This window comes from Bubalus bubalis, chromosome 5, assembly GCF_019923935.1.
Source record: "Bubalus bubalis isolate 160015118507 breed Murrah chromosome 5, NDDB_SH_1, whole genome shotgun sequence".
Lineage (NCBI taxonomy): Eukaryota > Metazoa > Chordata > Mammalia > Artiodactyla > Bovidae > Bubalus > Bubalus bubalis.
Window position 1 is genome coordinate 31,433,411 of NC_059161.1, and position 27,430 is coordinate 31,460,840.

Below are 27,430 nucleotides of genomic sequence, written 5' to 3' on the forward strand. Positions count from 1 at the left end.
CTAGCCAGGTAATAAAGCACAGACACTTGACCTCTGGATGAAATGGAGACATTGACACCTTAGGGAGTTTCTGTAAGAATTCCAGAAGGTGATGCAGGAAGCCTGGTACACAGTAGGTATTTAATAGGAGGTAACAACCATTTGCCCAATTGTTAGCTGGGCCACAAGATGGAGTGACTGTGTGCTCTCTGAACTGAGCCTCCTGCTCAGCAAGGCCACCCCCATGGGCCAGAGAGGCAGGCCAGGCCCCGCCCAGCAGCCTGGCCCCCACGCCACCCCTGTGTCCATCTGTGGACCCCACCCAGCCTGGGCCTCCAGTCACCCAACACAGAAGAGCCTCTGTCTTCAGGCCCACTCACAGCTGCCCCATCACCCAAGGTCAACAAGACCTTTCCCAGCTGCCCGCGGGCTGGACCAGGCACCCAAGGGGAGGGACCCTGCAGTGAGTGGTGGGTCAGCTGGATGCCAGGCCCAGAGAAGAAAGGAGACCTGCTGTACCCTATCCTCCAACCCCCACCTTCCCTGAGGTTAGGGAGGTAGGGGGAGAGCGGGCACTGCCCTTATTGCCCTCAGCACCCATGATGGTCAAACCAAAAGGCCTCCTGGGGGACTGCTGGCCTCAGAACACTGCCTCTCTGGGCTACGGCCCTGCAACTGAGCCAAAAGTTTGGAAGACTCGAGCAAGACCTCTTGGAGCACAGGATACCCTGGAGCCACACTAAAGGGGCTCCGTCAGGCAGCAGGTGTCGACTTTTTTGTAGGAAATCCCGAGAGCCATGGGGTTGATGATCCCAGATGTTCGGGAAACCCCTCATTTTGTGAGTGCTGGGCAAGCCGGGCATGCAGCTGACCCACATCTTACCTTCCAGGGGTGACCATCAGTGTGCAGGTTCCGCCCCCAGGACACTGGCATGGAGCTAAGGCCCTGAGCCTGTGACAGCCAGTGGTGTCCCCTCTAAGGTTCTCACGGGGGACAGGGAGGGAGAAGACCCCGGGCCACACAAGAGCCACCTTCACAAGGCCTCTTCCTCTCAATTCTCAAGGCTTAAAATGTCCCCAGGCTGGTGAGGCCCATACATGTGGGGTGAGCTCCGTCTAATCCATGCTGCCCCATCTCCTCCTGGCCTGCTGAATGGTGCCCCGAGGCCAGGCACAGAGGCACCCCGACACACAGGAGCAGGGTGCAGGCTGCCCTCTCTGTGTAGACCACCCCCCATCCCGTGAAGCCTGCATTCCAGCGGGAAGACAGAAACAGGTCAGCCAAGTAGGATGCTTGTCAGAGGCAGAGACGAGATGGGAGAGGCCGGTCATCTTCCTGGGCCACCACAATGAATGACCACAAAACAACGGAGACACGTCCTCTCCCAGCTCTGAGCGGGATGTCTGAGATCAAAGTGAGGGCAGTCTCTAGCGGGGGATCCTTCCCGCCTCTTCCACCTTCTCAGCATCCTTGACCCACAGACACATGACTCCAATCTATGTCTCCATCCACACCGGAACCCTCCCTTCTGTCTGGGTGTCCAGCTCTCCTCTTCTTATCGGATTTGGGGCCTAATCAGGTAGGCTCCTGTCTCAATTACACCTTCAAAGACCCATTTTTCAAATAGGGGTACATCAATGCTGCATTCAGCTCTCAGGGTGGGGAACAGCTGGCCTGGAAGCCTGGGGTGGGAAGGAAGCCTGGGCTCTGCTGAAAGGACCACCCCAGCCCCGCACACCCTGGGTGTGACCCGGCCCCGTACACCCTGGGTCCCAGCCACAGGGTGGGAGAGTTCCAGAGACTCACCCCCACCGGCAGATGAGCGGAGGAAGAGGGCTGTGCAGTCAGCCCCAGGTCCTTCTCCCCACGCCTGTCACAGGACCCTCAGCTGTTCCCTTCCAGCTATCAGCCCTGGGCCTGGATTCCAGGTTATTTCATGTGCCAGCATCTAATCTCTGCTTTACAGCTGAGACAGCAAAGGCCCAGACAGGCCAAACCATGTGCTCCTGGTCCCCTGGCCCCAACCACACGCTCAGCCAGCCAGAGGCCAGCCTCAGGTGGAAGGATGAACCACAAAATGACCAAGCTGGATTCTGAAAGACGGTTTTAAAGGAAAGCATCGCGTAGGGGTCAGGAACCCTCCCAGCCTGTGTCTCCCCATCCTCCAAGACGCTCCACAACTCCCCCAACCGCTCACTCCTGCCTTCTGGGCCTTGTGGTGTAGTACCCAAAATGACCTCTGGAGGGAAGCACGTGCCCAACTTTCCCAAGAGCTGCCTGGAAGCAGTCTGTCCACCCAGGTGGTCGCAGGGCGAAGGACTCTGCCCACAGGGGTCAGCCATTAGCCCTCACCCAACACACACAGATAGGAGGAAGCCACGGGCAGTCCCTGAGTATGCTGAGAGCGGGCTCTGCTATTGCCGCCCTGGGTTGGTGTGAAGCTGGGGTTTTGGGGTGGTGGGTGACACAGGGCAGGTAGAATGGAGTGGGGGAGGTGCAGGCCCTGCCTGGCAGACCAGTAGGTCAGTCCAAGCTCTGTCCCGGCACACCTGTCCCAGCCCCCCGCACCTCCTGCAGCACCAGGAAGCCGGATTCCTGAAACTCCATCTAAGGGACTGTTGCAGCCTCTGCCCACCTAAACAAGGCCTGGAAAGGTCGGGCTTGGAACCCAGACTGAGCTTCGTGCAGGCTAACAAGGCCTGACTTTCCAGGCTTCAGCGATCTGATCTGTCAGGTGGGGATGATGCCAATGAATGCCGTGAAGGCGAAGGGAATGCTCTGAACGCTCCAGGGCCGCCCTCTGGCCGCCATTCTGCAAAGAATCCAGGAGGTGGGGTCATTTCTTCAGGGGAGGCCTTGCAAACCTTAGATTTCCCCACAGAGCTGGTCGGGTTCCAGGAGGGCTTCCTGGAGGAGGGGGCAGCCCAGCAGGAAATTCAGAGTCGCACTGGGGGAAGCCGCGTAGCCCTGGCCGCACCCAGGCAGGCGAAGCCCAGCACGAGGGAGTGGGCGTGGGGGCGCGGCGTTGGGGGCGGTCCCGGAGCGGCGCTGGCCTCTGGCAGGAGACTCCAGACTGGACTCAGAGGCGCGAGCCGCTCGGCTGCGAGTCACGTGGGCTCCCGCCGACAAGGCGGGGACAGCGACGCAGGCAGCGCGGCCAGGTACCTGGGGCGCACCCCGCCGGCCCCTCCCACCGCCGGCACTCGGAGCTGGAGCCGCCGGGCGCGCGCCCCGCCCCACCTGGCCACCCACCTGGCGGGGCCGGAGAGCCGCCGCCTCCCGCTGGGCCGCACAGGAAGTGTGGGGGCGGGGACGGGGAGGGACCGAGCGGCCGGACAGAGCGCCGGGCCGGGAACTGTTGCCCGCTGGGGCGTGGAGCCTGGAGGCTGTACCGGTTGACGCGCTTGTAGCTCCGTCCTCCGCCCCGCAGCGCAGGTAAGCCTGGGGGACAGGTGAGAGGGGGAAACGAGTGAGCCTGGGGGACAGGCGAGCCGGGGAAGGGACGGGTGAGCGAGGTGGAGGCAGGGGGTGAGCCTTTGGGAGGGGGCTGGCCCCTTTCCTCACCTTCGCTTTTCCAGAAAGCCCCGCCCCGGGGGCCGCGACACTTTGCGGCTCCCTCCCTCCGCAGTGGCTGCCCAGCGAAGGCAGCGGGAGGGGACAAAGCCTGGCTGGACCTAGAGCTCCTGACCCCACTCCCGGGCTTCAAGCGTCCCAGCTGCCCGCTGCCTTTTCTCCTCTAAGCCTTACGGGACACTCCTCGCCGTGGAGGGGAACTCTGCAGCCCACTGGGGCATCAGGGCTGAGGGATCCGTAGGAAGACCCTGGGACCTTTGAAAGCAGGTGGAGGGAGGGAGCAAACGACCCTCCCAACAACTCTGGAGAATCTGTGGCCCAAACCCACTTTGGTACCAAGTGTAGCAGCCCCAAGAATGAGGACTCCTCCTCACCCTGGTGGGCAGACGGAGGGGATCTGCTCATTCTTGGCTAAGGAGGGTGAGCTTAGGCTCCTGAAGCTGTGGGTCCGACTGATCCCAAGACCCCTGTCCTAGCTGCCCAACCTCCGTTTCTGCATCCCGGAAACAAGAATCTGTTTTGAGATTCAGCTGAACCTCAGCTCAACAGGGGCCACTTTGGTGGTGGGAGTAACTCCGCATCCGACCTGGGGGTGAACAGTCTGCACGTCTTGGTGTGGGGCCTCAGGGGGTGCTTGTCAGGCCAACCTGTCTACCCTGCAGCCCCATTGACTAGTGCTTGGACGTGAGGGCTCCAGGTCCAAATCCTAGCTCTGGGTCTCCTAAGTTACTTAAGCCCTCTGGCCTCAGTTTACTGTCTGTGAAAGGGGAGCAGTTAGGTGCTGACTCAGCCGAAGCTGGCTCCTCTTTTGGTCGCTGCCCTGACAATGCCCACAGGCTGTAGAAGCCGGCATCACATCTTGAGCACTACCCTGGGCTTGAGGGCTTCCCCGGGTCCTCCCTGGCACTTGCAGGGGGGAATGGCAAGCTGGCAGAGGCCCCTCCCCCATCTCCTCTTACCTGGGCACCTAGAAGAGAGGAACGTGTGGGAGAAGGGAGCATGCCAGTTCCCCAAGGGCTCTGATTCCCCGCGGGCTCAGGGAGAGGGGGGATTGTCTCTGACCCTGCACGGAGATTCTCTTCACCTACACGGGAGGAAACCAGGTGCAGAGGTGAGGTGGCGTGACATGGCTTGCCCCTGAGATGCCTGTCTGTGCGTGACCCGTTGGGCATGGCACTCACCATGTCCAGGTCCCGGAATTTTAGTTTCAGTTTCTGAATGGATCTCAGCTGCTTGTCTCCTTTGCCTGTGGCAGTTGTCTTGCCCAAAGCCACTGACCACCTGTATCAGCGTCTTTATTTCCAGGGAGAGTCGCTGCTCACCCAGGCGTCCCATTGGGGCAGCGAGGGATCTAGGTCAGGACGGGGCCTGGCTCCTTGCCCAGCTCTCCGCTAACTGGCAGCCTGACCCCAGCAGGTCACATTCCCTCTGCACCTGGTTTCCTTGCCTGGCAGAGCAGGGAAATATCCGCCTTCCAGAAGATCAGTGAGGGGCAAGACACAGGGGGCATGGAGTATTTGGAGGACGCCCGAGGTCACCTGTCCAGGCTGTCTGTCCAAGTCAGGGCTCTGATTTCTTATCCGGGGCAGCTCAGGGGAAACAGCGTCTGTGCCAGCCAAGCCTGGCACAGGGACCGGGTTTTCGGGGTGGCTGTGTTGAGAGACAGGATGGGAGCCATTGGCCAACCGAGCCAGGAGGGTGGTTTCCGTGATGCCTGTGGTGCCCCAGAGGTGTCAGGGGTGCACGAGGCTCACCACCCACCTCCCGCTGCCAGGCCAAGGGCAGCCAGGAGGGTCTCCCAGCCCCCATGGAGGCGGGTGAATCTCCAGTTAGCTGAGACAAGGTTTCTCCGCCTCATCACTGTGGACAGTTTTTCCAGATGATTCCTTGTCGTGGGTGGTCCTGTGCCCTGTAGGGTGTTGAGCAGCATCCCTGGGGCTCTACCTGCAAGAGCCCCCAGCTGTTCCAGCCACCTTTCAGACAGACCTGTGTGCTGTGTGGTTTATGAAGCCCAGTCCTGCCCCGGATTCCGTGTGACTCCCGGTCTCCAGCCTGGCCAGGCAGAATTACCTGAGCACGGGGCCATCATGGTGGGTCAAGTTTGCCTGAGCAAAGACGGGGTCATGTGAACGGTGCCGGGGAGGCTGAGCCCCGCCCCCCCGCCAGGCAGGGTCTCATCAGCCAGACCTAGAGGAAGAGATGCCCCATGGATGGAGGTGCCGTGGTGGCCTCACCTGAGGAGTGGCAGGTCCCATAGTCGGTGCCGTGTGGATCCTGGTGACTGTGAGAGCTCGGTGATCAGAGCCCCAGGCCAGGCAGGAAGGCTGTGCTTCTTCAGGGCAGCCCACAGGACGGTGCTGAGCCTCCTGGGGTCCAGGAAGCCCATCTTTCGGGAAGAACACAGGCTCAGGGGTGCTGGGCTGCAAGGGCCCCGGGGCCAGGCCAGCCTGAAAGGCAGAGTCAGGTCAGGGCCAAGTATAGCTTAGGACTGGACAGGCTGAGTCAGGTCACCTGTGGCTGCCGGGGACGTCCCCACCTCCATCTTCAGCACCCCAGCCCCCTCCTCCTGACCGAGCCCCACGTGCCCCTTACCCAGCTCTGCATGTGCACTGGGGACACAGGGAGGCTGTGAAATAAAAGTACTAGTCGCCTAGTCATGCCCAACTCTTTGCAATCACATGGATTGTAGCCTGCCAGTCTCCTTTGTCCATGGGATGCCCCAGGCAAGAATACTAGAGTGGGTTGCCATTTCCTTCTCCAGGGGATCTTCCCAACCAAGGTTTCGAACCCAGGTCTCCTGCATCACAGGCAGATTCTTTACAGTCTGAGCCACCAGGGAAGGCTCTTACCCACCCACCCCTGCACGTGCACCGGGGACACTCAGAGGCTGCTTAGTGGCACAGGGGGAAGCTAATGCTGTGGTTCCCAGGACCCAACTGTGGGGGCCTCCCCAAGCCCCCTCTGAGTTGAAGCCAGCAGGGCATCACCCGGGAGGGGGCACAGGTGGGTCTGGAGCCTCTGATGGTGCTGCCCTGGCGGATTCTGCTTTCTTGAAGCAAAGTACCAAGCGGGCTAGTTCTCCGCCCAGCTCACCAGGGCCTCTTCAGGGAGACGGGGTCCCAGGAGAGGAACAGGAGAGGTGTCCACGACACTAGCATTCACGTGTCAGCTTGGGAATTGAGCCCAGCTGTTTGTGGGGACGTGGACAGGAAGTCATCCCTGCTCCTGAAGGATGCACAGGCTCCATGGGGGAACAGAGGGACAGATGGATCACACACAGCCCCCGCCGCCATGGACACTGGTTGGGGAGCTTTCCAGGGATGCCTTTGCTGGGGAGCAGACTTGCCTCTGTGGCTCAAGTGGTCGCTGCAGGGTGTCTGGCCCCTCTCAGCGACATTGTTGCCCAGAGAACATGGCTGGCATTGAGTCTGTGCTCTGGGCCCTCCCCTGTGCTGGCTGCAGGACACCAGGCAAAGGCCAGTATCCAGTGAGAGTGATGAAAGAGAGGCTCTTAGAGCCAGTTGGTTGGAGGAGAAATCCCGAGACACAAACCCAGTAGGGAATCCCAAAGAGCCTGCCAGGCAGAAGCGTGTGCTTGAGTATATGTGCTCATGGGTGTGTGCCCACAGGGCACACAGATCTCCCACCAGCACTTGCCTGTCTCTTAAATAGAAGCCAATGGGGATGTTGAAACAGCATATGGAATCCTTGAAATGAGAATAGGCTTCTCTGCATCAAGAGCAGGAAAGAACTCTTGGTGGGACCATGAAAAAAAACATTTGGTGGAAGGCAGGAACCTCCCGCAAAAGAGGATGAAAGGCAAAGGAGAGAAGAGGTCTGAAATGAGGAGGAGGTCTCAGCAACAGCTATTCCAGAAAGAGACCAAAGCATCAGAGTTGGGAGAAATGATTAAAAAAAAAAAAAACAAACAGCACCAGAAAACGTGCGGACCTAAAAGAACACATGAGCCCGTGGCTCACCGAGTGAACGCGTATCGATGGCTGCGTCCGTCCTGCGAGCAGTAAAGCAAGGGCCCCGCACCATCAGTGACCAGGGCCGGGGAGCCTCTGGTCATGACGAGGAGGTGAAGTCAGACCAGTGTCAGTGTCTCACTGGCAGTGGAAGCTGGAGGCCAAGGGGAGAAGGCTTCTCTATTCCTGAATAAAATCATCTCCAGTGGGACTCTCCAGGCACAAAGACGACATTTTCAAAGGTCTACTCCCATGACCCTGCCTTGGGAAGGTGCCAGGGGGTGGGCCATAGCTCAGTGAGGAGGGAAGGAGGAATGGGGAGGACCAGGCTGCAGGGTAGGGGCCAGAGTGCCCAGCTCCTGCCCTAAAAGCAGGCAGAGGTCAGCCTAGCAAGGGTGATCTGATGCCTGGATCCCGTGAGCACAGCATCCAGATGCCTGGGGCAGGGGCACTGGAGTGCATGGAGAAAATTAACAGGAGGAAAACCAGCCAGTAAACAAGAGGGAATTATTAATGGGAGGGAGGCTGGGCAGGCCAGGCTAAGACAAACACCCACAGGGTATGGCCGAGCTGGGGCTGGAGCTTCATCCGCTGGGCTGGAAACAGTGGGTGATGCCCAGAGGTAGGAGATGGAGAAACAGCAACTGAGCCTTATTTGAAATTGGGAGAAAACTGAGAAGCTGGGAATGGTGCTTTGTGGCAGGCAGGGTGGGGGTGGGGCATGAGGAGAGGATGCCTGTCTAGGATGATCAGCCTCTCAGTGCTGTTGGACTTTTGAACCTACACCCAGGTATCTCTGATCAGCTAAACCCAGGGAGGAAGAAGACGGGCCCTGCGATGGCTGCAGCCCCAGGAGCCAGCTCCAGCCGGGCCCAGGCTCTGGGGCTTGTGCAGAGAGGGATTGCAGCCCACACGCCTGGCACAGTGCCCCCCTCCTTCAGGCCTGGGTTCCGGGCTGGTGGCACCCCAGGCCTGTGGGTGCGGCCGCCGTGATTAGAACCCAGGTCACGCCCAGCAGGGGCTGGCCTGACCGGCTCCATCTGGTACCTTCCAGCTCCAGAAGAGACTTTGTCCTCTCCTGGGAGAGGCCGTGCCACTGGCCAGGTCTGGGCCAGGGCTTCAAGGAGGGGTCAGGCTTGGAGCCCGAGATGGGGAGGAGTGGGGGAAGAAGGAAGAATGGGGGCCAGGGCGGGGGGTCCATGGGCACCACAGTGTTGGTGCAGGCCTCTCAGTGCCCGCTGCGAGTTTTTATAACAGTGTAGCTGCCCTGCAGTAAATACACCGTGGCTAGAAAAAAGGACTCAGGGCGTCTCCTGGATACCCACTCGGGTGCATCTGCTTCGTGTATGTGTGTGTACACACGCTCGTATGCGTGTGTGCTCAGTCGTGTCCGACTCAAGGACTGTAGCCTGCCTGGCTCCTCTGTCCATGGAATTTTCTAGGCAAGAATACTGGCGTGTGTTGCCATTTCCTAGTCTAACCTGCTTCGTGTGCATAGATGGAAACCTGCATTTCTCAACCAGTCCTGGGTACCGTGCAGCCAAGTTAACAGGGGAGGCTGACCGGGGGAGGTATGGACCCGCCCACGGCTGCCAGTGCCCAGGGAGGCCTAGGGTGGCTGCCCTCCTCAGCCTGGTGACTCAGAATGTCCCCAGGAATGCGTGGGCCGTCGCCCTGCTGTGGGGGTGGCCAAGGCTCCAGGGCCAGCCCTTCCCTGCAGGCCCGGAAGTCTGAGCCACACACGCCTTCCTGGGATGATGTTAGTGGAGAACCTGTGAGCTGGGGCAGAGAGAGGGGCAGAGAGCCGGGCCTCCAAGGGACGGGGTCCAGTTGTTCCAGCTGCCCCTGTAGGTGGGAGAGGGCAGGAGCTGCTGGGTGAACCCCAGGGTCAGTGTCCTCCCCAGACCCGCAGGGAAAGTGGCAAGGGACACCGTGGCGAAGCTCTGAGCCGAGGCCACCCACCAGCAGGGCCATCTGGGCCGGTGACCTGGATCCTTAGTTCTCCATCTGAAACACGGGCTCCCACCCTTGACTGGCCTTTGTAACTTTAACGTTCAGAAGTTCTACATACATTAATATGAGAAGCGGATGAATTGTGGCTATCTTTGTTTCCCTTAAAAGTAAACAGGAAAGAATGAAAGGAGCACGTTCCCTCCGTGTGAGGTTGTAAACCACAAGCTGATCCTCTTGAGGCTCATAGATGACCTTCTCTTCAGCACTAGTGATCCCCCCAGCTGTTCGGTGGCCAGGCCCCCATTCAAGCGCTACGTGTACACGCTCCCCGCCCCTCCCAGCAACCTCAGGAAGCAGGGGTGGGGTGATTACTATTGGGCCCACTTTACAGATTTTGAAACCGAGGCACAGGGAGCCGCAGGGGGAGGTGACAGTGGCAATGGGAGAGAAGATCCTCAGGATGGATTGGTCAGTGGCCCGAGGCTGGTGCCCAAGAGGCCCAGGGTGTGGCAGATGGCGTGGCCCAGCCACGCTGGCTAAGTGATGTGCTCCCAGCCAGGATGAGCCAGTCAGTGCTGCAGCAACAAGTAGCTCCATCAAGTGCTTAGATACGCGGGGTCCGGGGGCCCTGCTCACCCCAGGCCCGTGGGCTCCATCCCCGCACACGTGCCCGCCGTCCTTGCTGCAGGGGAAGGCATGGTGGGAATCTTGCAGCGGTTTCTGAAGTTTTCTGCCAGGAGGGACATACATCCTTCGGCTTAGGCCTGGCCATGCTGGGAGGAGGGAAGCCAGTGTACTGGTGGACAGACAGTACAGAGGGCTGCCTGTTGGGGAGGGGGCGGGCCGCCAGGCCAGCCGAGGGCTGGAGGATGGGGGTGGGTGGGGACGGAGAGGATGAAAGGGCCAAGGTGGGGCAGGCTGCTGGGAGGGACGGGCTAGACCATCCGAGGGGATGCGGGCAGAGCCAGCTGTCCTCGGATGCATCCAACACAGGCCACAGCGATGCCCACGGAGCAGCAGTGTGTGCTGGGGCTGAGGGCTCAGGGTCAGAGCTCTGCAAATGTCCCCTCCCTTCTGGGTTCCCGTGTACATGGTGACCGTGCCTGGCAAGACTGGAGACGGATTGTCGGCCCGGTTCTAAGTTCAGAAGCCTGGGAAAGGGTGAGCGTGACTCGGAGCCCAGGGAAACGTGTAGGTGACGGCCACGGTGGCTTCGCTGTGTGTGGGGTGGAGAGTCAGGGCAGTCAGACAGGCCTGAGTTCAGATCCTGGATCCGTCACTTCCTGCCCTGTGTCCCGGGTGGGACTGGCCCTGGCCTCTCTGCCCAGTGAGAATGGAGACGTGGTGCCCCTTGGGCTGGATGAGACCTCACGCCTATACCAGCCCCTCAGCCCGGCCTTGGGTACCCCAGGGGGTGTAGCCATGCTGTCTGCTGCAGGCCTCGGGAAAGCCCAGCAGGCAACACTGTTCATCCTTCCCTTGTTGACCGTGGGAAATGGTGCCCGGAGGCCAAGTGGCTCTTCCAGTCCGAGTCTTTGGGGTCCCAGGCCACAGACCTGCACTGCCGCGAGCTTACGCCCCACAGGGGGAGCACAGAGGCCCCACCAGGCCAGCCTCTGTGGTCTGTGTCTACCTGGTCCCCAAAGCTCAGAGAGCCTGTCGTCCACCCGGGTCCCTGCAGGTCTGTGCTGTCCCGAGCTTCCCCAGGTGCCTCTGGCCAGCTGTGTACTGACTTCCCTGGGACTCCTGGAGACTGTGGGCCATGTGACAGCCAGCTCAGCTTCAGGTGGCAAGACCAGCCTTTGAGCACTGGATCCTGGTTGACTGTACCCCGGGCTCCGGCTGGATCGGGGCTGCCCTCACCTCCATCCTTTCCCCCAGGGTCCTGCGGCCACTCAGCATGTCCCAGCGGTACTCAGACAGCTCCGTGGAGGAGAAGCTCCTGGAATACCGCTTCCACTCAGAGCTGCGGCTAGATGCCAAGGGGAACCCAGCATCCGGGCTCCCAGTGGTCTGCAGCTCCCTGCACAGCAGGAGCAATGCCGCCTTCCAGCCCGACACCCCGGCGCCCCCAGAGCCGGCCCCTGAGTCCCAGGAGCCCAGGACCGTCATCCTGAGCACGCAGAGCCCAGCAGCCCTGAAGATGGGCACACAGCAGCTTATCCCTCGGAGCCTGGCTGTGTCCAGCAAGGCTAAGACTCCGGCGCGCCACCAGAGCTTCGGGGCAGCCATGCTCAGCAAGGAGGCTGCCCGGCGGAACCCCCAGCTCCTCTCGGCCCCCAGCTTCTCCCTGGATGACATGGACTTGGACATGGGTCCCGGGGGAATGCTGAAACGAAACCTGAGGAACCAGTCCTACCGGGCAGCCATGAAGGGTCTGGGGACTCCATGCGGCGAAGGGGGCCCCGTCCAGCTCACCCCCAAGCTCCAGGCTCTGGCTGAGGAGCCTAGCCAGTCTCCTGCTCGGCCTGCAGCCAAAAATAAGGTAGGAGGCCCGTCTCTCTGGTCAGTGGTGGTTGGGGGGAGGTGGGAGGGGGTCTGACCACACCTTCACATCATCATGCAGGTGCCCACTTGCACAGGCTCCTGGGGGGATTCATTCCTGTTACCCTGATAGCCACTCTATGAACAGAGCGTGTATGTCCCCATTTTATAGGTGAGGAAGCAGAGGCTTAGGTCAGGAAGTTGAAGTCATCCCTTCTCTCAGCCACAGCGGGGAGCACTGAATGGGGAGGGCCCTCTGAGCCCCAGGAGGGAGCCAGCCTGTCTGGAGGATGGGTTTCAGTGGTGGCTTTGCTGCATCAGCTGGCCTGAGATCTGTCTGCCCAGGGCTTCCCGTCGGGGATTCGGGGGAGCTGCTGACAGGTCCAAAGTTGGACGCTGCCCTGCATGCTGTCCCTTGCTGCCCTGCCCAACAGCCAGCTCAGGGCTCCCCATGCCCAGGTTACCTCCTGGCTACCTCCTCCACCATGGACTCCTGTCCAGACTATGAACACTGGCCCTGATCTGGGAGAAGCCCAGACAATCTGTCAGAACGCTGGTGACCCTGCAGGCAGAGAGGGGAGGACCTGAGCCCTTGTCCTCAGGCTAGAGACACCCCTGGCCTGGTGGGGGAGGCACCCCTGTCATGCCTGCATGAGAGCCTGGACTGCGATTCTCCATACCCGCCTAGGGCCAGGCCTGCGGGGTCTTCCTCATTCATGCTGGCTTCATGCCTCCAGCCGACACTTCCTGAGCCCTCAGCCACTGGGTCGACAGGCCCTGGGAGAGCTCCCGGGATGGTGGGGCACAGTGTTATAGGGGCATCCTAGCACAGAGCAGAGGGGTCCCCAGGAGCTCAGGGCCCAGTGGGGAGAGGGGTCCAGAAGAAAAAGGATTAAAGCAGAACCATAGACACAGGGTGGGGGCAGGTAGAGGAGGGGCCAAGGCAACAGCAGGCACCCAGACCTGGAGGCGGAAGGCATGGGGGTGCCAGGTGGGGGTGGGGTGCAGGGTAGCAGCCAAGTGTGGCTGGGAACACCACGGCCCTGACCAGCGTGGAGTTTCAGGCCCCAACTTGTTTCAAGAAACCAGCTGCCTCTTTCCTGGAATCCAGGGACCTGCGAGGTCAGGGGAAAAGGATCCTGGACAAGGAGGCGGGCTCAGAGCAGCAGCTGGAGGGTCCAAGCTGTGTGGCCCCAAGACCCCTGCCCACCCCCAGTCATCCCTGCAGACCCATGCCCCATCAGCTGCAGGGACCCCAGCCTTTGCTGGGACTGGATGCTCACATGCCAGCCCTGCTCCTCCTGCCTCCCGAGGTCCCAGATCCGTGGGGCACGCGTGCAGCCCCAGCTCCCCACCCAGCGCCCCTCACAGTCATCTCCTAGCCACAGCTGTACTGCCCAGCCTCCCTCCAGGCCTGGTCGTGACGCCCCATTTGCCTGGTCATCCCCCATGTCTACATGCCTCCACCTCCAGGCAGCCCTCCTGGACCTGCCCTGCCCACTCTGAGCCCCTGTCCCATACTGTTCTGCCTGCCCTGGCCGCTGCTTGGTGGCCCCGCATCCCTTGTGGAGCCGACGTTTATTGAGCATCTTCTGCATGCCCAGCAGAGCACCTCCCATTGGGGGTGGTGTCATGCTTGGAGCGTGCAGTGGTCTCTGGGGGAGGGAAAGCTGTGACCCCCACCCACCCCTCCTTCCACTGACCACCTGTGTATCTCTCTGCACAGAAGACGCTGGGGCGGAAACGTGCACACAAGGGCTCCTTCAAAGACGGTGAGTGTGGCCACGAGGCCCCCTTGGACAGCACTGCAGCCGGACTGGGCCGGGGGCTGGTCTCACTGGGGCGTCCGGGGAGGTGGTGAAAGTGTTGGGTGGGATCCCTCCAGGGCCTGGTGGTCCTTCTGGCCCTGCAGCTCTGATAAGTCTAGAAAGTTCCCTTGGACCCTGCCATGTCAGGGGTGGGGCAAGGGCAGACAGAGGCCCCACGCTCACTCGCAGGAGCTGCCTGTCGAGCACACTGGGTGCACCAGGCCCTGCCAGTGAGACCAAGGCCTGGGCAGCAGTCACACCGTCCACAGGACCCCAGTGTTGGAGGCTTGGGGCCATGGGTGATGGCTGGGCATGGCAGGGCCCAGAGCAGTGCATTCACCCTGGGTGGGCTGCCTCCGGGACCCCCTGGGAGTTGGAAGGGTAGGTGCCCTCCCAGCCAGGACGTAGCCACTTGTGGGTATGAGAGCCTCCAGCTGGACAGGCCCCTCCTCAAGCCCTAGCCTCTGTGGACAGCACAGGCCTGGGCTTGGGAAGGCGTCAGGATCAGACCCCAGGAGAGCAGCAGCAATGCCCTAGGTCTCAGGGCCATATGGGAGGGAGAGGCTTGTCTCAGCCACCACGAGCCGGGCACCTGCCCGGTGGGGCTGCCCTGTACAGCCACTGTGGAGCACTCTCGGCCCCATCCAGTCCCATGCGCCCCCCCAACCCGGCCCCCCGGCCCAGGCCATGCAGTTTGGCCCCTGACCGCTCTGATTTGTCCGCTCAGCCCTGGTCCAAAGGTGTTTGGCACAGGGACACCCTGGGCTTCCAGCACCACCATGGGAGCCAGCCGGCCCAAGGGGAACCCGCTCTGAGGGGCCCTGCACCACCTGACGCTCTCAGGGCCTCCTCGGGGGGACTCGACCTGCAGGTCTCTGAGGGGATCAGACCGCTCAGAGCCCCCAGGCCTATAGATGATGCGCCTCTGTCCCCAGACCCCCGGTTGTACCAGGAAATCAGGGAGCGAGGCCTGAACACCAGCCACGAATCCGACGATGACTTGCTTGATGAGCCCCCCAGCCCCGAGGGAACCCGGAAAGTGGATGCCCCCATCGTGGTCAAGAGCTACCGGCCCCCCCAGATCACCTGGAGCCAGCTCCCAGAGGTAGGGGCTGCAATGGCAGGGAGAGGCCATGGGTGGTCCTCCCAGTGAGGGGGGAGCTGCCCAGAAGCACCGCATCTGTGCTCCCTTTTCAGGGTCATCTTGCTGGCGCCTCAGAGCTGGCCTGCCCCACGGGGCACCTTCAGGGGGCTACTGGGGGAGGTTAGGGGCAGATGTCATCTGTGTATGTGTGACAGGCATCCCACAGGTGAGCTTCATGCCCTCTGCTCCCTGCTCAGGCTGACCTGTAGGGAGCTGTGGGCACAGGGCACCCCTTCCCAGGGCGCTGACCCTGAAATGTGCCTGGAGGGGCCGAGTGAGGAGGCAGGAAGGGAGGGGAAAGGCCAGGCTGAAGCCACGTGCCACTACCAGGCCCCCCACCACCTTCCACATCTGAAATCGGGGTTGGTCCCCTCAAAGCAGGGCGGTGGGGTCTCGGTGGAGAGTGTAGCTGAGACAGAGGCCCCAGGCTCCAAGCGGAGAGTCAACTCTCGATCCCCAGGAAGGTGCAGCTGGCCTGGGGCACACAGGCTGCTGCCCCATCCCCTGGGAGCCAAGGAACGGAGCTGCAGGGCGGGCTGTGGGCGCAGTGGGCAGTGGGGTGAGGGCCCCTGGCTGTGGTACAAGTTTCCTCATCCACACCCCACAGGGCACGAGGCAGGCTGAGGCACCCCAACCACTTACCGAGCTCCACGACACTGCCTGCCGTGGGGTCACTGGCCAGGGAGGGCCCAGGAGGGGGTGGGGTGAGGGCAGACAGCTGAAAAGGGCTGGAAATGAATGTGTGTTCCCACCTGCCCGGGTCCAGCTGCCTGTGTGGATGTGACCTCCAGGGTCAGAGCTGGGTCAGGATGCTGCACCCTAGAAGGCCATCTGAGGTTCTGCTTTCGATCACCTGAGCTCGGGGCGTCTCAACCCAGCCTCTGGGCTGAGGAGGGAACTTGGGACTTACCTTCCCAGCCCAAGCGCTGCTGGCAGCCTCTTCCCAGGCTGGTGGGGAAGAGAGAAGGATCGGGCGGCTCTAGTCCTGTATTGGGCTCTCCCAACGGTCTGCAGGGACACAGTGGGCATGCTGTGATCGAGCGGGCCACACTCTAGCCAGGGCAGCTACGGGCCAGGGGGCCTGACGGGTGGAGAACAGGGCAGTGCTCCTTGCTGGAACACTGTTAACCCTATCTCCCAGGTAGGGTGCTGACTCTCCTGGCCCGGGTGTGCCTGAGTCGTGGCCCTGCCCCCAGCACGCCCCTCAGCTTTCCCAGGGCTCTTTGCCTCTCCACCACCACCACCTCCCACCTGCCACCCCAGGCAGCTCTGTAGGACAGAGCCCCCTCCCCACTTCCAGTGCCTGCTGGCCTTTCTCTCTGGACACCCATGCTCTCTCTTGGCTGCCCCTGGGCACTTCCCAGGGGAGGTTTCCACGAAGAGGAGAGATGTGGGTGATGGGACTGAGCAGGGACAGGCCAGCCCAGCAGTCCCACTGTGCCGAGCCATGAAGGGCGGCTCTGCCATCCACGCTGGCTCTGGTCCGACGAGAGGATGAGCATCTGGGAGGTACATCCCGTGATTCAAGCCTTGCTGTCTGCAGGTGGTGGAGTCGGGCATCCTGGACCAGCTTCCGGCCGAGGAGCGCAAGAGGCAGGAGGTATGGGGTGGGCAGGGGCGCCTGCTTCTGACAGCCCAGGCGGAAGCAGGGACAGCAGCCATGGTGATGTCACCTGCTCACTCATTGCCCGCCTCCTGGTACCAATGATGGCTGATGCCCTGGGCATGGTGAGGGTTGGGAGTGACTACCATTACCCACTTTCCACACAAAGGTGGGAGTCCACCCAGGAGAGCGGCTCACCACCTGCCCCCGCCCCAACAGCTGTGCTGACAGCCCCACCCAGGTCCTGTCCAGGGGGCCCAAGTCCTGCGCCCTCATCATATCCCCACAGCCTGAGTGCTTGTCAGCAACACACCCTGGGCCAGGCCCCCTGTGTGGTGGGGTGGCTCCGGGCAGGGCCAGGGGGCACGGATGCCCCACGTCCGCTCTGCTCTCACCCCAGGCCATCTTCGAGATCCTTACGTCCGAGTTCTCGTACCAGCACAGCCTCGGCATCCTGGTGGCCGAGTTCCTGCAGTCCCGGGAGCTGCGGGCGACCATGACCCAGATGGAGCACCACCACCTCTTCTCCAACATCACAGACGTCCTGAGTGCCAGCCAGAGGTGAGGCCCGGCCCGGCACCCCGGCAGCGGCCCAGGCTCTCAGGAGGGTGGGAAGGCCAGGACTCCGAGTGACCCTGGTCTGCAGTGTGGATGGACCTACCATCTGGTCTGGAGCTACCTTGCAGGGGCAGGAAGCACAAGAACCTCAAGGGCCCTGCGGCCACCAGGAGCTGGCCCCAGGGCACACGGACGTAGAGGGCCAATGACGAGGCATGAGGTGCCTGCAGAGTGGAGCAGGCCAGGGCAGCTTTGAGTTGCAGCCCCGGGTCATATTCCACAAGGAGGCGTCTGGGCCCGGCCCAGGGCTCTGGTTGCAGGGCCGGGAGGTGGAGGAGGGGCCGGCTGTGCAGCTGCAGGCCTGCCTGGGCCTGTGTGTATGTGCGTGTGTGGCAGCAAGTCTGTGTGTCTGTGTGTGTTTACTTCTGTGGAGGGTGAGGTCCAGTCAGCACCCATGTGGTCCAGCCCCACACTGCCCTGCATCCTAGGCAACCCCATCACACCCTCTGTAGTCTCCCTGAGCTCAGCGTCCTCTCCCTAACCTAAGGGGTGGGTCCCACACCTGCCCCCTTGCAGACAGGGGCGAAGTGTGGGAAATGATCAGGTGCTGGACCCACCTCACTGAGCACCCCAGTCTGCTGCCCCAGGGCCCCCATGGAATCCAGGGCCGTCTCATCCCTGGGATGGCACTTCCGCAGGACTCCAGTGACCGGCCATGGGAAGTCTGAAGCCCCTGACTCAGTGGAGGCTTGGCGTGGGCTGCCCCCTTCTGCAGCTCTGACCTTTGTCCTGTGTTCCTGAGCATGGCAGGGCTGAACACATGGACCCTGCTCTCTCTGCCCTCCACAGACCCCAGGCTCCATCCCTGCCCCCTAGTGGGGTGTCCCGGCCTCCCTGACCCCCTGACCTGGCCCTGGTAGCTCTTAGCTACCAGTGGCCTCCCCAGAAACTGGCTGTTTGGGGTCAGCTGCTAAGGCCCAGCTCTCCCAGACTTTTCTCGGTGTCACCTGTGAGAGGTGCTGACCAGTGTGGGCTGCCTGCGCACACACATGTGTGTGTGGTCCTGCATCCAGGCAGCCAGGCCTCCCTCTCGGGGCAGGATCTAGGGGTGGGGGTCCCCATCTGCCCCAAGCGGGGATTCTCAGAATGCTCCCACTTACAGGAAGGGCAGCCCCTTCATGAGCAGAGGAGCAGGCTGGGGCCCAGTGAGTGGGGGCCTGAGGACCCCTGCCCACCTCCAAGCCAGGCCTCATTCCCCCTCCCTGAGACCCTCACCAGGCTTACCAAGGATAATAAGAGTCCAGGGCCCCAGGGCAGGGGGCCACAGATTGGTGCGGTTTCCTATCCTTCTCTGGGGTGGACATACCTGTCACAGGTCCTGGGTGGGGCTGCTGGGGGCTCCTTGGTGTCCTCAGCTCCTTGGGGGCTCCTGAGCCCTCCTCCCTACCCTCTCCCTGCTTCCCCCACTCACCCCAGAAGGATGGTAAGGACCCTGCTGGACTGGTTGCCTGGGCCTGGTGGCTCCCCACAGGGGTGTGGGCCAGCCAGCGTCCCCGTGTAGGGCAGGTCTTGGCTCAGGACTCGGCTCTCTGCCCTCAAAGGTCAGCTGGCTGTCTTATCTCCCAGACGCCGCCCCAGCTGGTCCCGGCAGCCGTGCTCAGCAGGCTCTAAGAGTCAATTGTGGGTAGAGAAGCTCATAGCTTGGAGCCTGGGGTTGGTCCGAGCAACTGGCATGGGAAGGGGCCTTGGAACAAAGAGCTTTGCTCAGGGGCAGAGCTCTTGGGGTGGGAGGCCCCTAGCTGCCTTGGCCAGGATCTGGTCGTGTGATGAGGCCTTGGGGTCCAGTACCTTCTGGCTGTGCAGAGTGCACCCAAGGCTCCAGCCAGCGGCTGACACCCCCAGTGACCCAACGCGGGTCCAGCCAGACCCAGCCACGAGGCAATGGCTGCCTGTGGGAGCGAAACCCTAGGCAGCCCTGGGTCAGCACCAGCCAAACTCATTTATCTTCACCTCCCTCCCCAAGTCCTGGGTTACGGATGAGCCTCAGCAGGGACCCCAGCAGGAATTGGGGGTTTGCAATCACCTGCAAGGAGCAGAACCCCTGCCCCAGCCCTGAGCTGGGCAGAGGGGGCCAGGCCTCCAGGCAGATGTGGGCAGTTCTGACCCAAGTCCCAGGGAATCAAGTCAAAGCAACAATTCTTGATCATACCTGTCTGCATCCCATGATGCCAATTAGAATCTGTGCCAGAATCTCGCAGGGAGTGGCCTTGGATTTGGCCGTGGGTATATGCCCAGTTATTTCAGGTTTCAGGAGCAGATCTGGGGTTTTCCCAGGAGCGCCTTGGGCAGCCAGCCCACCCGGAGCGCACTGCGGTGCCCCTGTGTGCATGTGTGTGCTCGCGCGCATGGCCGTGGACAGACCAGCAGCTCCTGGCCCCCCACCCCCACCCCTGCAGATTCTTCGAGGACCTGGAGCGGCGGCACAAGGCACAGGTGTGCGTGGAGGACATCAGCGACATCCTGGAGGAGCACGCGGAGCATCACTTCCACCCCTACATTTCCTACTGCTCCAACGAGGTCTACCAGCAGCGTGCCCTGCAGCGGCTGACGTGAGCCGGCCCCGGGTCCGCAGGGTGGGAGGGGGCCCCGGGAGGAGCAGGCCCCTTGCCTCCAGCTTCTGCGACTTCCCTCCGATTCCCGTTTCTGGACCAGCCACGCCACCCACTGCAGCTGAGACCCCGTTATCTGTTGCAGAAACAGCAACGCCACCTTCCGGGAGGCCCTGCGGGCAATTGAGCAGCGGCCAGCATGTGGGGGTCTGCCAATGATTTCCTTCCTGATCCTGCCCATGCAGAGGGTCACCCGGCTGCCCCTCCTGACCGACGTGAGTGCACAGCCCTGGCCCCAGCCTGGCATCCCTCCTCCTGACCTCGCTGAGTGTCTGTTACATATGATTATGAAGACGATTATAAGATGACTTTAACTGCCACGGTGACCATGGCTGCCCACAGAGCTCTCTCTGCTGGGAGCTGCTCCAGCACTTGGCGGGTTTTGGTCACTTCCTTGGTGGGTCACGGGGTGCCTTCACGTCCTGAGTCTGATTTGGTGTCCCCCAGACCCCTGTTGAGCGTCAGTCCAGGGTTGTGGCTGCCTCCTACCCAGAGCCCCTCGGTCAGTTGTCTTGTGTGGACCTGGGGTGACCCAGACACCGTCACCATCCCCAGGGGCTCCCTGGAGTGGCTCATGCTCTGAGATGCCAGCTCATGGGACAGAGGGGTTCGTGGGGGTGAAAGCTACACAGGCATACCCAGGTACACAGGTGTACACTCACGGCAGGCGCAGTGTGCATGCACACGTGCACACAAGGGCCCAGCTGAACTCTGAGAGGCAGCCTGAGGCCCGTGCTCCGTGGGTCAGCGTCCCAGGCAGACGGGATATCAGACCCTCCGGGGCCCTCTGGGACATGGAGAAATAGAGGCTTCAGGCCCTCCCTGCTGGATGAGGACAGCCAAGGACTGAAGGGGTGGGGCCTGGCAGCAGCCCTCTGAGTGTCCCCAAGGTCTGGCACCAGTAGGGGAGCCCCTGCCCCAGGGAGGCCGCTGAGCCAGGGTACAGGAGGCTGCTCGTGGCTTCTCATGGATGGTGTCTTCCTGCAGACACTCTGTCTCAAGACGCAGGGCCACCCTGAGAGGTACAAGGCAGCCAGCCGTGCGCTCAAGGCCATCAGCAAGGTGAGGAGGGCCCAGGGGTGGGGATGGGGGGTGGTATATGAGGTGGGGGCCCAGCCCAGCCTGATGGCAGAGACCCTGAGGGTGGGGCAGGGAGGGTTTCCAGGTGGTCCCTCCCAAGCTTCTTGAGTGCTGGTGGGGGAAACTGAGGCCCAGAGAGAGTGGAGCTCACACAGTCAGTGGGCCTGGGCAGGACGGGGACTAGGGCAGCCATGAGGGCCAGCACCGTGGGCAGCCAGGCCAGGCTGGATGGGGGTGGGAGTGGGGTGCCAGGCCATGGCAGCCCATGGCAGCGGCCCGCGGCAGCCGCTCTCCCCTGCACACCCTGCAGCTGGTGAAGCAGTGCAACGAGGGCGCCCACAAGATGGAGCGCACAGAGCAGATGTACACGCTGCACACACAGCTGGACTTCAGCAAGGTCAAGGTAGGTGCGCCCAGTCCTGCCCCGGCCCAGGCCCTGCTCTGAGGTCAGGGGTCACCGTCCCCAGCCTGCAGGCTGGAGACAGGCTTCTGGGGGTGACCCCCACCCCTACTGTGAGGCCTAGGACTGAGCTCTGCCTCTGCCTCTCCAGCCCCTTCCCCACCTGAGAGCAGCCCCCTTGGCCACAGGGTCCAGCTCCAACTCTCCTGCCTGAGGCTGGCTGGGCAGGCGGGTCTCTCTCCAGCCTGTGCCCCCACCCCCAGGGCTGCAGGAGCAGAGGGCAGACCCAGCGGCTGAGTCGGGGGAGCTGGCAGGCCCAGTTGCAGGGCTCACCCTGGGCCAGGGCTCCTTGTCAGCTGCGCTGGAAGCCAGGGCTGGATGACCTCAGAGCCGCTCAGGCTTCCCTGTCCCTGGTGGGTCTGGAGGTCTGGTGGTGGAGATCTCAGCAGCCTACAGTGCCTCCCAAGCAGGCAGAGCTCAGACCTCTGCCCCCACAGCTCCCCCACCAGCCCACAGACTAGCCTGTCCTTGTGTGGTCCAGGGGCTGCCCTAACTGCTGCCTATGGCAGTGGGAACTGCTGGCTGGAATCATGGCCTGAAGGCAGCCTCTGCCTGCCACCGCCCCCCCCACCACCTTACCCCCACCCCCACCCCCCCTCCCCCGGCATACTGACCTTGCTGCTCTACCCCAGCCTGTCTGTCCGCAGCAGAGCCCTGCGGGCAAGGTGGGGTGGGCAGAAGACTCAGAGGGAGCCTGGGGCAGCTCTGTGGGTGGGGCCTTGGCTTATCATCAGGCAGACTGAGCTGCTGACCTCCAGTCTGCAGAGGCAGCCAGGTAGGCTGGAGCCGGATGGGAACCCACCATGGGCAGGCAGGAGGACTGCGGAGCCATGGAGGGGGAACACGGAGGCTCAGACAAGGGCAGCAGACTCCTTGAGGGTGGGTTAGGGTGGGCTTCACAGAGGAGGCATTTGAACCTTTGGCTGAGGTCCTGATTCTCTCCACGGCCGGGCAGCAGAGATCATGTTTGAAGTGAATATGTTCCCGACCAGAGCAAAGGCCCAGACTCAGGCCAGGCTGACCCCTGAGTGGGGCTCTTACCCTCTACCACCATCTCTCAAAACTGGAGGGCTTGGGGGCAGGGGAGCCACGAGCCCAGGTTGGGGCGAGGGGGCTCAGAGCCCCTGGAGGGGTGGGGTGTGGGGTGGGGCATGTCTGGGTAGCAGAGGCTGGTGGGCATGCCCCCCTCACATGTCCCCCTTAGCCCAGCCTGTTCTCTAGGCCATGGAGAGGGAGGAACTTCATTTACAGGAAAGGCCCCTGGACACCAGATGTGGTCCTGCACATCAGGGGCTCCTTGCAGTCTGCATAGGTGCGGCCAAGCCTCCTGATTCAGGGGGGCCTCCGGCAGGTGCCCAGTGGGCCCCTAGGCCTGGCTGGAGGCACGGCAGGCCTATCCTGGGTTGCTGGGTAGGATCTGGATCCTGGCCTGGCACAGAGCTGCTGCCCCATGGGGCTCCTGTCCGCAGACTGAATGGCCCTTTGTTTGAGGCCTAGATATTTGCTCTCCCTTCCTCGATCCAGCCCCAGGGAGGCCTGGTCACACTGTTCTCAGAGGCAGGGCTTTGTCCCCTCAGCTGCATATCCCTGCCCCCCAGGACTCATCCCAGGAGCCCCTGTGAGACTCGCCCCAATTCTGCATTGCCCCCTAGTCCCTTCCTGCCCCCCAGGACTCACCCCATCTCTGCCCTGCCCCCAGTCCTTTCCTGCCCTGCCTCAGGACTCACTTCAACTCCGCTCTGCCCCCTAGTCCCTCCCTGCCCCCCCAGGACTCACCCCATCTCTGCCCCGTCCCCAGTCCCTCCCTGCCCCCCCAGGACTCACCCCATCTCCACTCTGGCCCCCAGTCCCTCCCGCTGATCTCTGCCTCCCGATGGCTGCTGAAGCGCGGGGAGCTCTTCGTGGTGGAGGAAACCGGGCTGTTCCGGAAACTCGCCAGCCGGCCCACATGCTACCTGTTCCTATTCAATGACGTCCTGGTGGTCACCAAGAGGAAGAGGTGGGCCCCACCCCTGGGTGCCAGGCTGCATGGTCCTGGGATGGGGAGCAGTTAGCAGCTGTGGCCTTGGAGCCAGGGAGGTGGGCTGGGGCCAGCCCTTGGGAGCATCCTTCCAACTGCCTGGCCCTCAGGCTGCCCACAGACCCTTGCAGCATCTGGCCAGCTACCTGTCTCCCTACAGTGAGGATAGCTTCGTGGTCCAAGACTATGCCCAGGTGGACCACATCCAAGTCCAGAAGATGGAGCCCTCGGAGGCCTCTCTGCCGGGGGGCGGCAACCGCAGCTCCTCTGTTCCGCACCCCTTCCAGCTGATCCTCCTGCACAATAGCGAGGGCCGCCAGGAGAAGATCCTGCTGTCCTGCGACTCAGCGTAAGACGGGAGGGCTTCCTGGAGGCGGGGGTGGCCCTGAGCGCTCCGTGGGGATGGAATACCTGATCCAGGGCTCCCGGGTGCTGCACTGTGCCAGGGGCAGCCCAGTTTTCATGTAGTTCACTCTCCTGGGGTTGGGGAGGAGATGCCAGGTGCAAAATGTACGAGTGAACAGTCCTTTGTGTCCAAGGGGGTGAGGACTAAGGGGAAACAGTCAGGGAAGGTGGGGTGCCTGGTGGGGGCCCTGGGGAAGGAGCTCCAGCAGACCCAGGAGCACAGCAGGGCTGCAGCAAGGGTGGGGGCCGTGGGGGGCAATGAGGTCAGAACAGTGTGGGGACCAGCGCACAGAGAGGTACCGGCCATGTCTCCACACCTCCACCAGCAGGGCCCCTTCCCAGGAGGGAAGCCGAGGCTCTATTTCCAACAGCAGACTGATGGGGTGGCAGGGCGTTCCAGACTAGTGCCAGGAAACAGGGTAGCCTGGGTTGTGGGGGTGCATCCGCTGCCCAAGTCTGTGGCCATAGGCAACTGAGCTGGAGTGGACTGACCCGTAAAGCTGTTTCCCAGCCCCGGCCCTGCCTGGCCCCAAGTCAGCCTGCCCGGGGGAGGCCTGCATGCCGCTCCTTCCTGAGTCTGACTTCCTGCAGCTTGGCCCCACCCCAGCGCAGTGGGTCAGACTGACCAGGGGGGCCACCCACTTACACCTCCCACTCAGGATTGGTTCACCAAAGGGCGCCCGGGCAGCATAAACCTTCATCCCACTGCCTTCACCCCTCGAAGGCTGTGGGGGCTCAGGGACCCCCATCTTCCCACCATGTCACACTGGCTGGAGGGCGTGAAACAGAGGTGATCAGCTGGTGGAATCGGCCTCGGCCTCACTCATGGGCCCTCTCCCCCCAGGAGTGACCGTGCGCGGTGGATCACGGCGCTCACGCAACGGGAGAGGCAGGCGCGGGGACCCCCAAACAAAGGAGGTGAGAGCCTGCCCCTGCAACCAGCAGGGCTCACAGCCCCTTCCCTGCCCAGGGGCAGGGGTCAGCCTGCAGTGAAGAGGTGCTGTCCAGCCCCCAGTCCACCCCGCAGCCTGCCCCAGGGTGATCTGCCAGGTAGGGGCCCTACTCCAGGTACATGTGTGTCCATCTGGGCACACAGACCCAGCACTGGCTCAGGACCTCATTCTCCCGGCTGCCAAGTGACCAGGGAAACGGAGGCCACGGAGCTGGAGTGGACTGGCCCATAGAGCTGTTTCACAGCCCCGGCCCTGCCTGGCCCCTGAGAAGCCTGGAGTGCCCTCTGCTGGTGATGAAAGCAAGAGCAGCAGGTCCCGCAGCCTCAGGAGGGGTCCTGGCTTTAGCGGAGGAAAGCTGCCCGGTGACCATGCGCTGGGACACCTGGGGGCCCCCGGGCTCCACCGAGACCAGGCCACAGGGGGTGCGTTGGGACAGGAACCCTGCCCACCCCCTCCCTGGAACAGTCCTGCCGCTGATGCCTGCCTTCCCCAGACCTACTCCAGGTGGAGATCACTAAGGCCTACCTGGCCAAGCAGGTGGACGAGATCACACTGCAGCAGGCGGACGTGGTCTTGATCCTGGAGCAGGAAGATGGTGAGCACAGGGTGATGGGCCTAGGGGGTCTTGGGGGGGTACACGGGGTGGGGGAGATGGGCCTGGGGGGTGCACAGGGGGGTGATGGACCTACGGGGGGGGGTGCATGGGGGGTGATGGATCTGGGGGGTGCACGGGGGGGCGATGGATCTGGGGGGTTCATGGCAGGGGGTGATGGGTCTGGGGGGTGCACGGGGGGGGGCAATGGACCTGGGGGATGCATGGGGGATGATGGGCCTGGGAGGGTGCACAGAGGGGGGAGATGGACCTTGGGGGTGCACGGTGTGGGGGAGATGGGCCTGGGGGTGCACGGGGGGACAGTGGGCCTGGGGGGATGCATGGGGGGCAATGGGCCTGGGGCTGTACATGGGGCAGGAGAGCAATGGGCCTGAGGGGGTGCATGAGGGGCAATGCAATGGGCCTGGGGGGGTGCATGGGGGGCGATGGGCCTGGGGGCTTTACATGGGGAGGGGGAGCAATGGGCCTGAGGGCGTTCATGGGGGGCAGTGCAATGGGCCTGGGGGGGTGCATGGGGTGTGATGGGCCTGGGGCCTGTACACGGGGTGGGTGATGAGCCTGGAGGGTGCACGGGTCGGAGACAGTGGGCCTGGGGTTTGCATGGGGCGGGCAGAGAGGAGGGGCCGGCAGGCTGGTGCTGAGTGCAAGTCTGAGAACCCTGCCCACAGTCCAGAGCACACTGGTGTGGGCAGCTGCCCCAAGACCCCTAGAGAAGCAAGCACTTCATGGGCTCACACTGGGCCCAGGGACCCCTTCAACAGCCTCCCTCAAGGATGTCTTCACATGAACCAGACTCGGGCTCGGAAGTGGGTTCCTGGTCACTCTGTGTTCTAAGCAGGAGATTAGCCCCTGCGAGCAGCTGCTCAGGACGGGCCAGGTTAGTTGGAGCGAGCTCAGCCCCTGAGGCCAGTGTTGGGGCCGAGCACCTGCTGGAAGACCAGCTGTCTGCGTGACCTTGAGCAAGGCCACTGATTTGGGGCAGGGTCAGCTCCAAGGGATGCCTGACCCTGGCATCTTCTGGGACGGTAGCTCTGAGGGCTGAGGACCCGACTTAGGGGCCCCGCCCTCACCTGCCTGGTTTCTGGATCCAGGATGGCTCTATGGCGAGAGGCTGCGGGATGGAGAGACGGGCTGGTTCCCCGAGGACTTCGCCCGGAGCATCACCAGCCGTGTGGCCGTGGAGGGCAATGTGCGCAGGATGGAGCGGCTGCGTGTGGAGACGGACGTGTAGCTGGGTCTGCCGGCACCTCGCCAGGCCGGGCTGCGGCCGTGCAGCGTCAGTCCACACTCCATCAAGCGGCCCCGCCTGTTCCTGGGGAGTGCAGTGGGCTGGCCCCTGGGGCCTGAAAGGCCCAAGGCCCTGTAGGCTGCAGCATGGGCTCTGGACACTTCCAAGGAGGATGGTCACACGTCCTCGGGGGAGCTTCCTCCAGGCGAGCTCAGGAGCCATGCCAGCCCTGGCCCCAGACTGTGTCCCCGGGAGGAGCCCTGCCTGACCTGCTCACTGGCCTCACCCTCCCCCAGCTCCTGGCTGCCCCGTCCTGTCCCCCATGCACCCAGGGGGCAGTGAGGCAGTGGGTGTGTGATCAAGGCAGATGGCCCTGAGAAGAGTGGGAATCACCTGGAGGGATCTCCCTCCCATACCTGTCCTGCTCCAGCCCAAGCGCCCGGGGCTGCCCCGTGTTCCCAGAGGTGGGCCAACTGGAGGAGGTGACTCTGCGGTGCCAGCACTGAAGTTGTGACTTTGAGGCATTAAAGTATTTCTTTAACATCTGGATTTGCACATTTGTGAGCCCCAGCAAAGGCTACAGCAGTCCCTGCAAAATTCCCATGGGCCGGAACCGGGCCCCCTGTGTGTGGTCACCTGTGCTGGGCCCCGGGAGCTTGTCTGGGACCACATTCATGGTCACCCTGTGCCAGTCCTTGGCCCTGCCCATCTGTCCACCTGGAGTGTCGTAGGCAGGGCCATTCCCATGAAGCCCCTTGAAGCTGAGCCTATTCAGTGGGTCTGGGGACTCGGGGACATAGCAGAACCTGTGGCAGAGCCCCACTAGGGTGTCCCCCCATCCCTCACCTCCCTTAATGGCCCCACTTCCCAGCCAGTCTGCTCGCCAAGGACCCCCTGGTACTTGTAGGTGGGTAGAGGTGTGCTGGCG

The 27,430-nt window shown here is 62.7% G+C and overlaps 1 protein-coding gene across 2 annotated transcripts; it reads left to right on the forward strand.

Annotated features, from left to right (window-relative positions):
* Positions 1-3,264: 3,264 nt before the first annotated feature.
* On the forward strand, positions 3,265-27,045 carry ARHGEF16 (Rho guanine nucleotide exchange factor 16). 2 transcript variants are annotated; one of them, XM_006053831.3, is made up of 15 exons: positions 3,265-3,415; positions 11,359-11,962; positions 13,688-13,733; positions 14,705-14,874; positions 16,457-16,513; positions 16,917-17,077; positions 19,531-19,683; positions 19,829-19,958; positions 20,731-20,805; positions 21,134-21,226; positions 23,131-23,282; positions 23,464-23,652; positions 24,553-24,626; positions 25,155-25,256; positions 26,366-27,045. In XM_006053831.3, the coding sequence occupies exons 2-15, from the start codon at positions 11,378-11,380 to the stop codon at positions 26,503-26,505; spliced, it is 2,127 nt and encodes a 708-aa protein (XP_006053893.2). In that variant the 5' UTR covers positions 3,265-3,415; positions 11,359-11,377; the 3' UTR covers positions 26,506-27,045. The 2 variants fall into 2 exon arrangements, with proteins under 2 accessions (XP_006053893.2, XP_044798824.1); XM_044942889.1 differs by having other exon boundaries at positions 13,691-13,733.
* The last annotated feature ends 385 nt before the right edge of the window (positions 27,046-27,430 follow it).

Bases quoted from the DNA above. Each gene is read 5' to 3' on its own strand.
- ARHGEF16 (XM_006053831.3), top strand. From the start codon at position 11,378: ATGTCCCAGCGGTACTCAGACAGCTCCGTGGAGGAGAAGCTCCTGGAA. The intron at 14,875-16,456 runs GTAGGGGCTGCA...TGCTGTCTGCAG, and splicing joins CCTGGAGCCAGCTCCCAGAG to GTGGTGGAGTCGGGCATCCT. The intron at 23,283-23,463 runs GTGGGCCCCACC...GTCTCCCTACAG, and splicing joins GTGGTCACCAAGAGGAAGAG to TGAGGATAGCTTCGTGGTCC.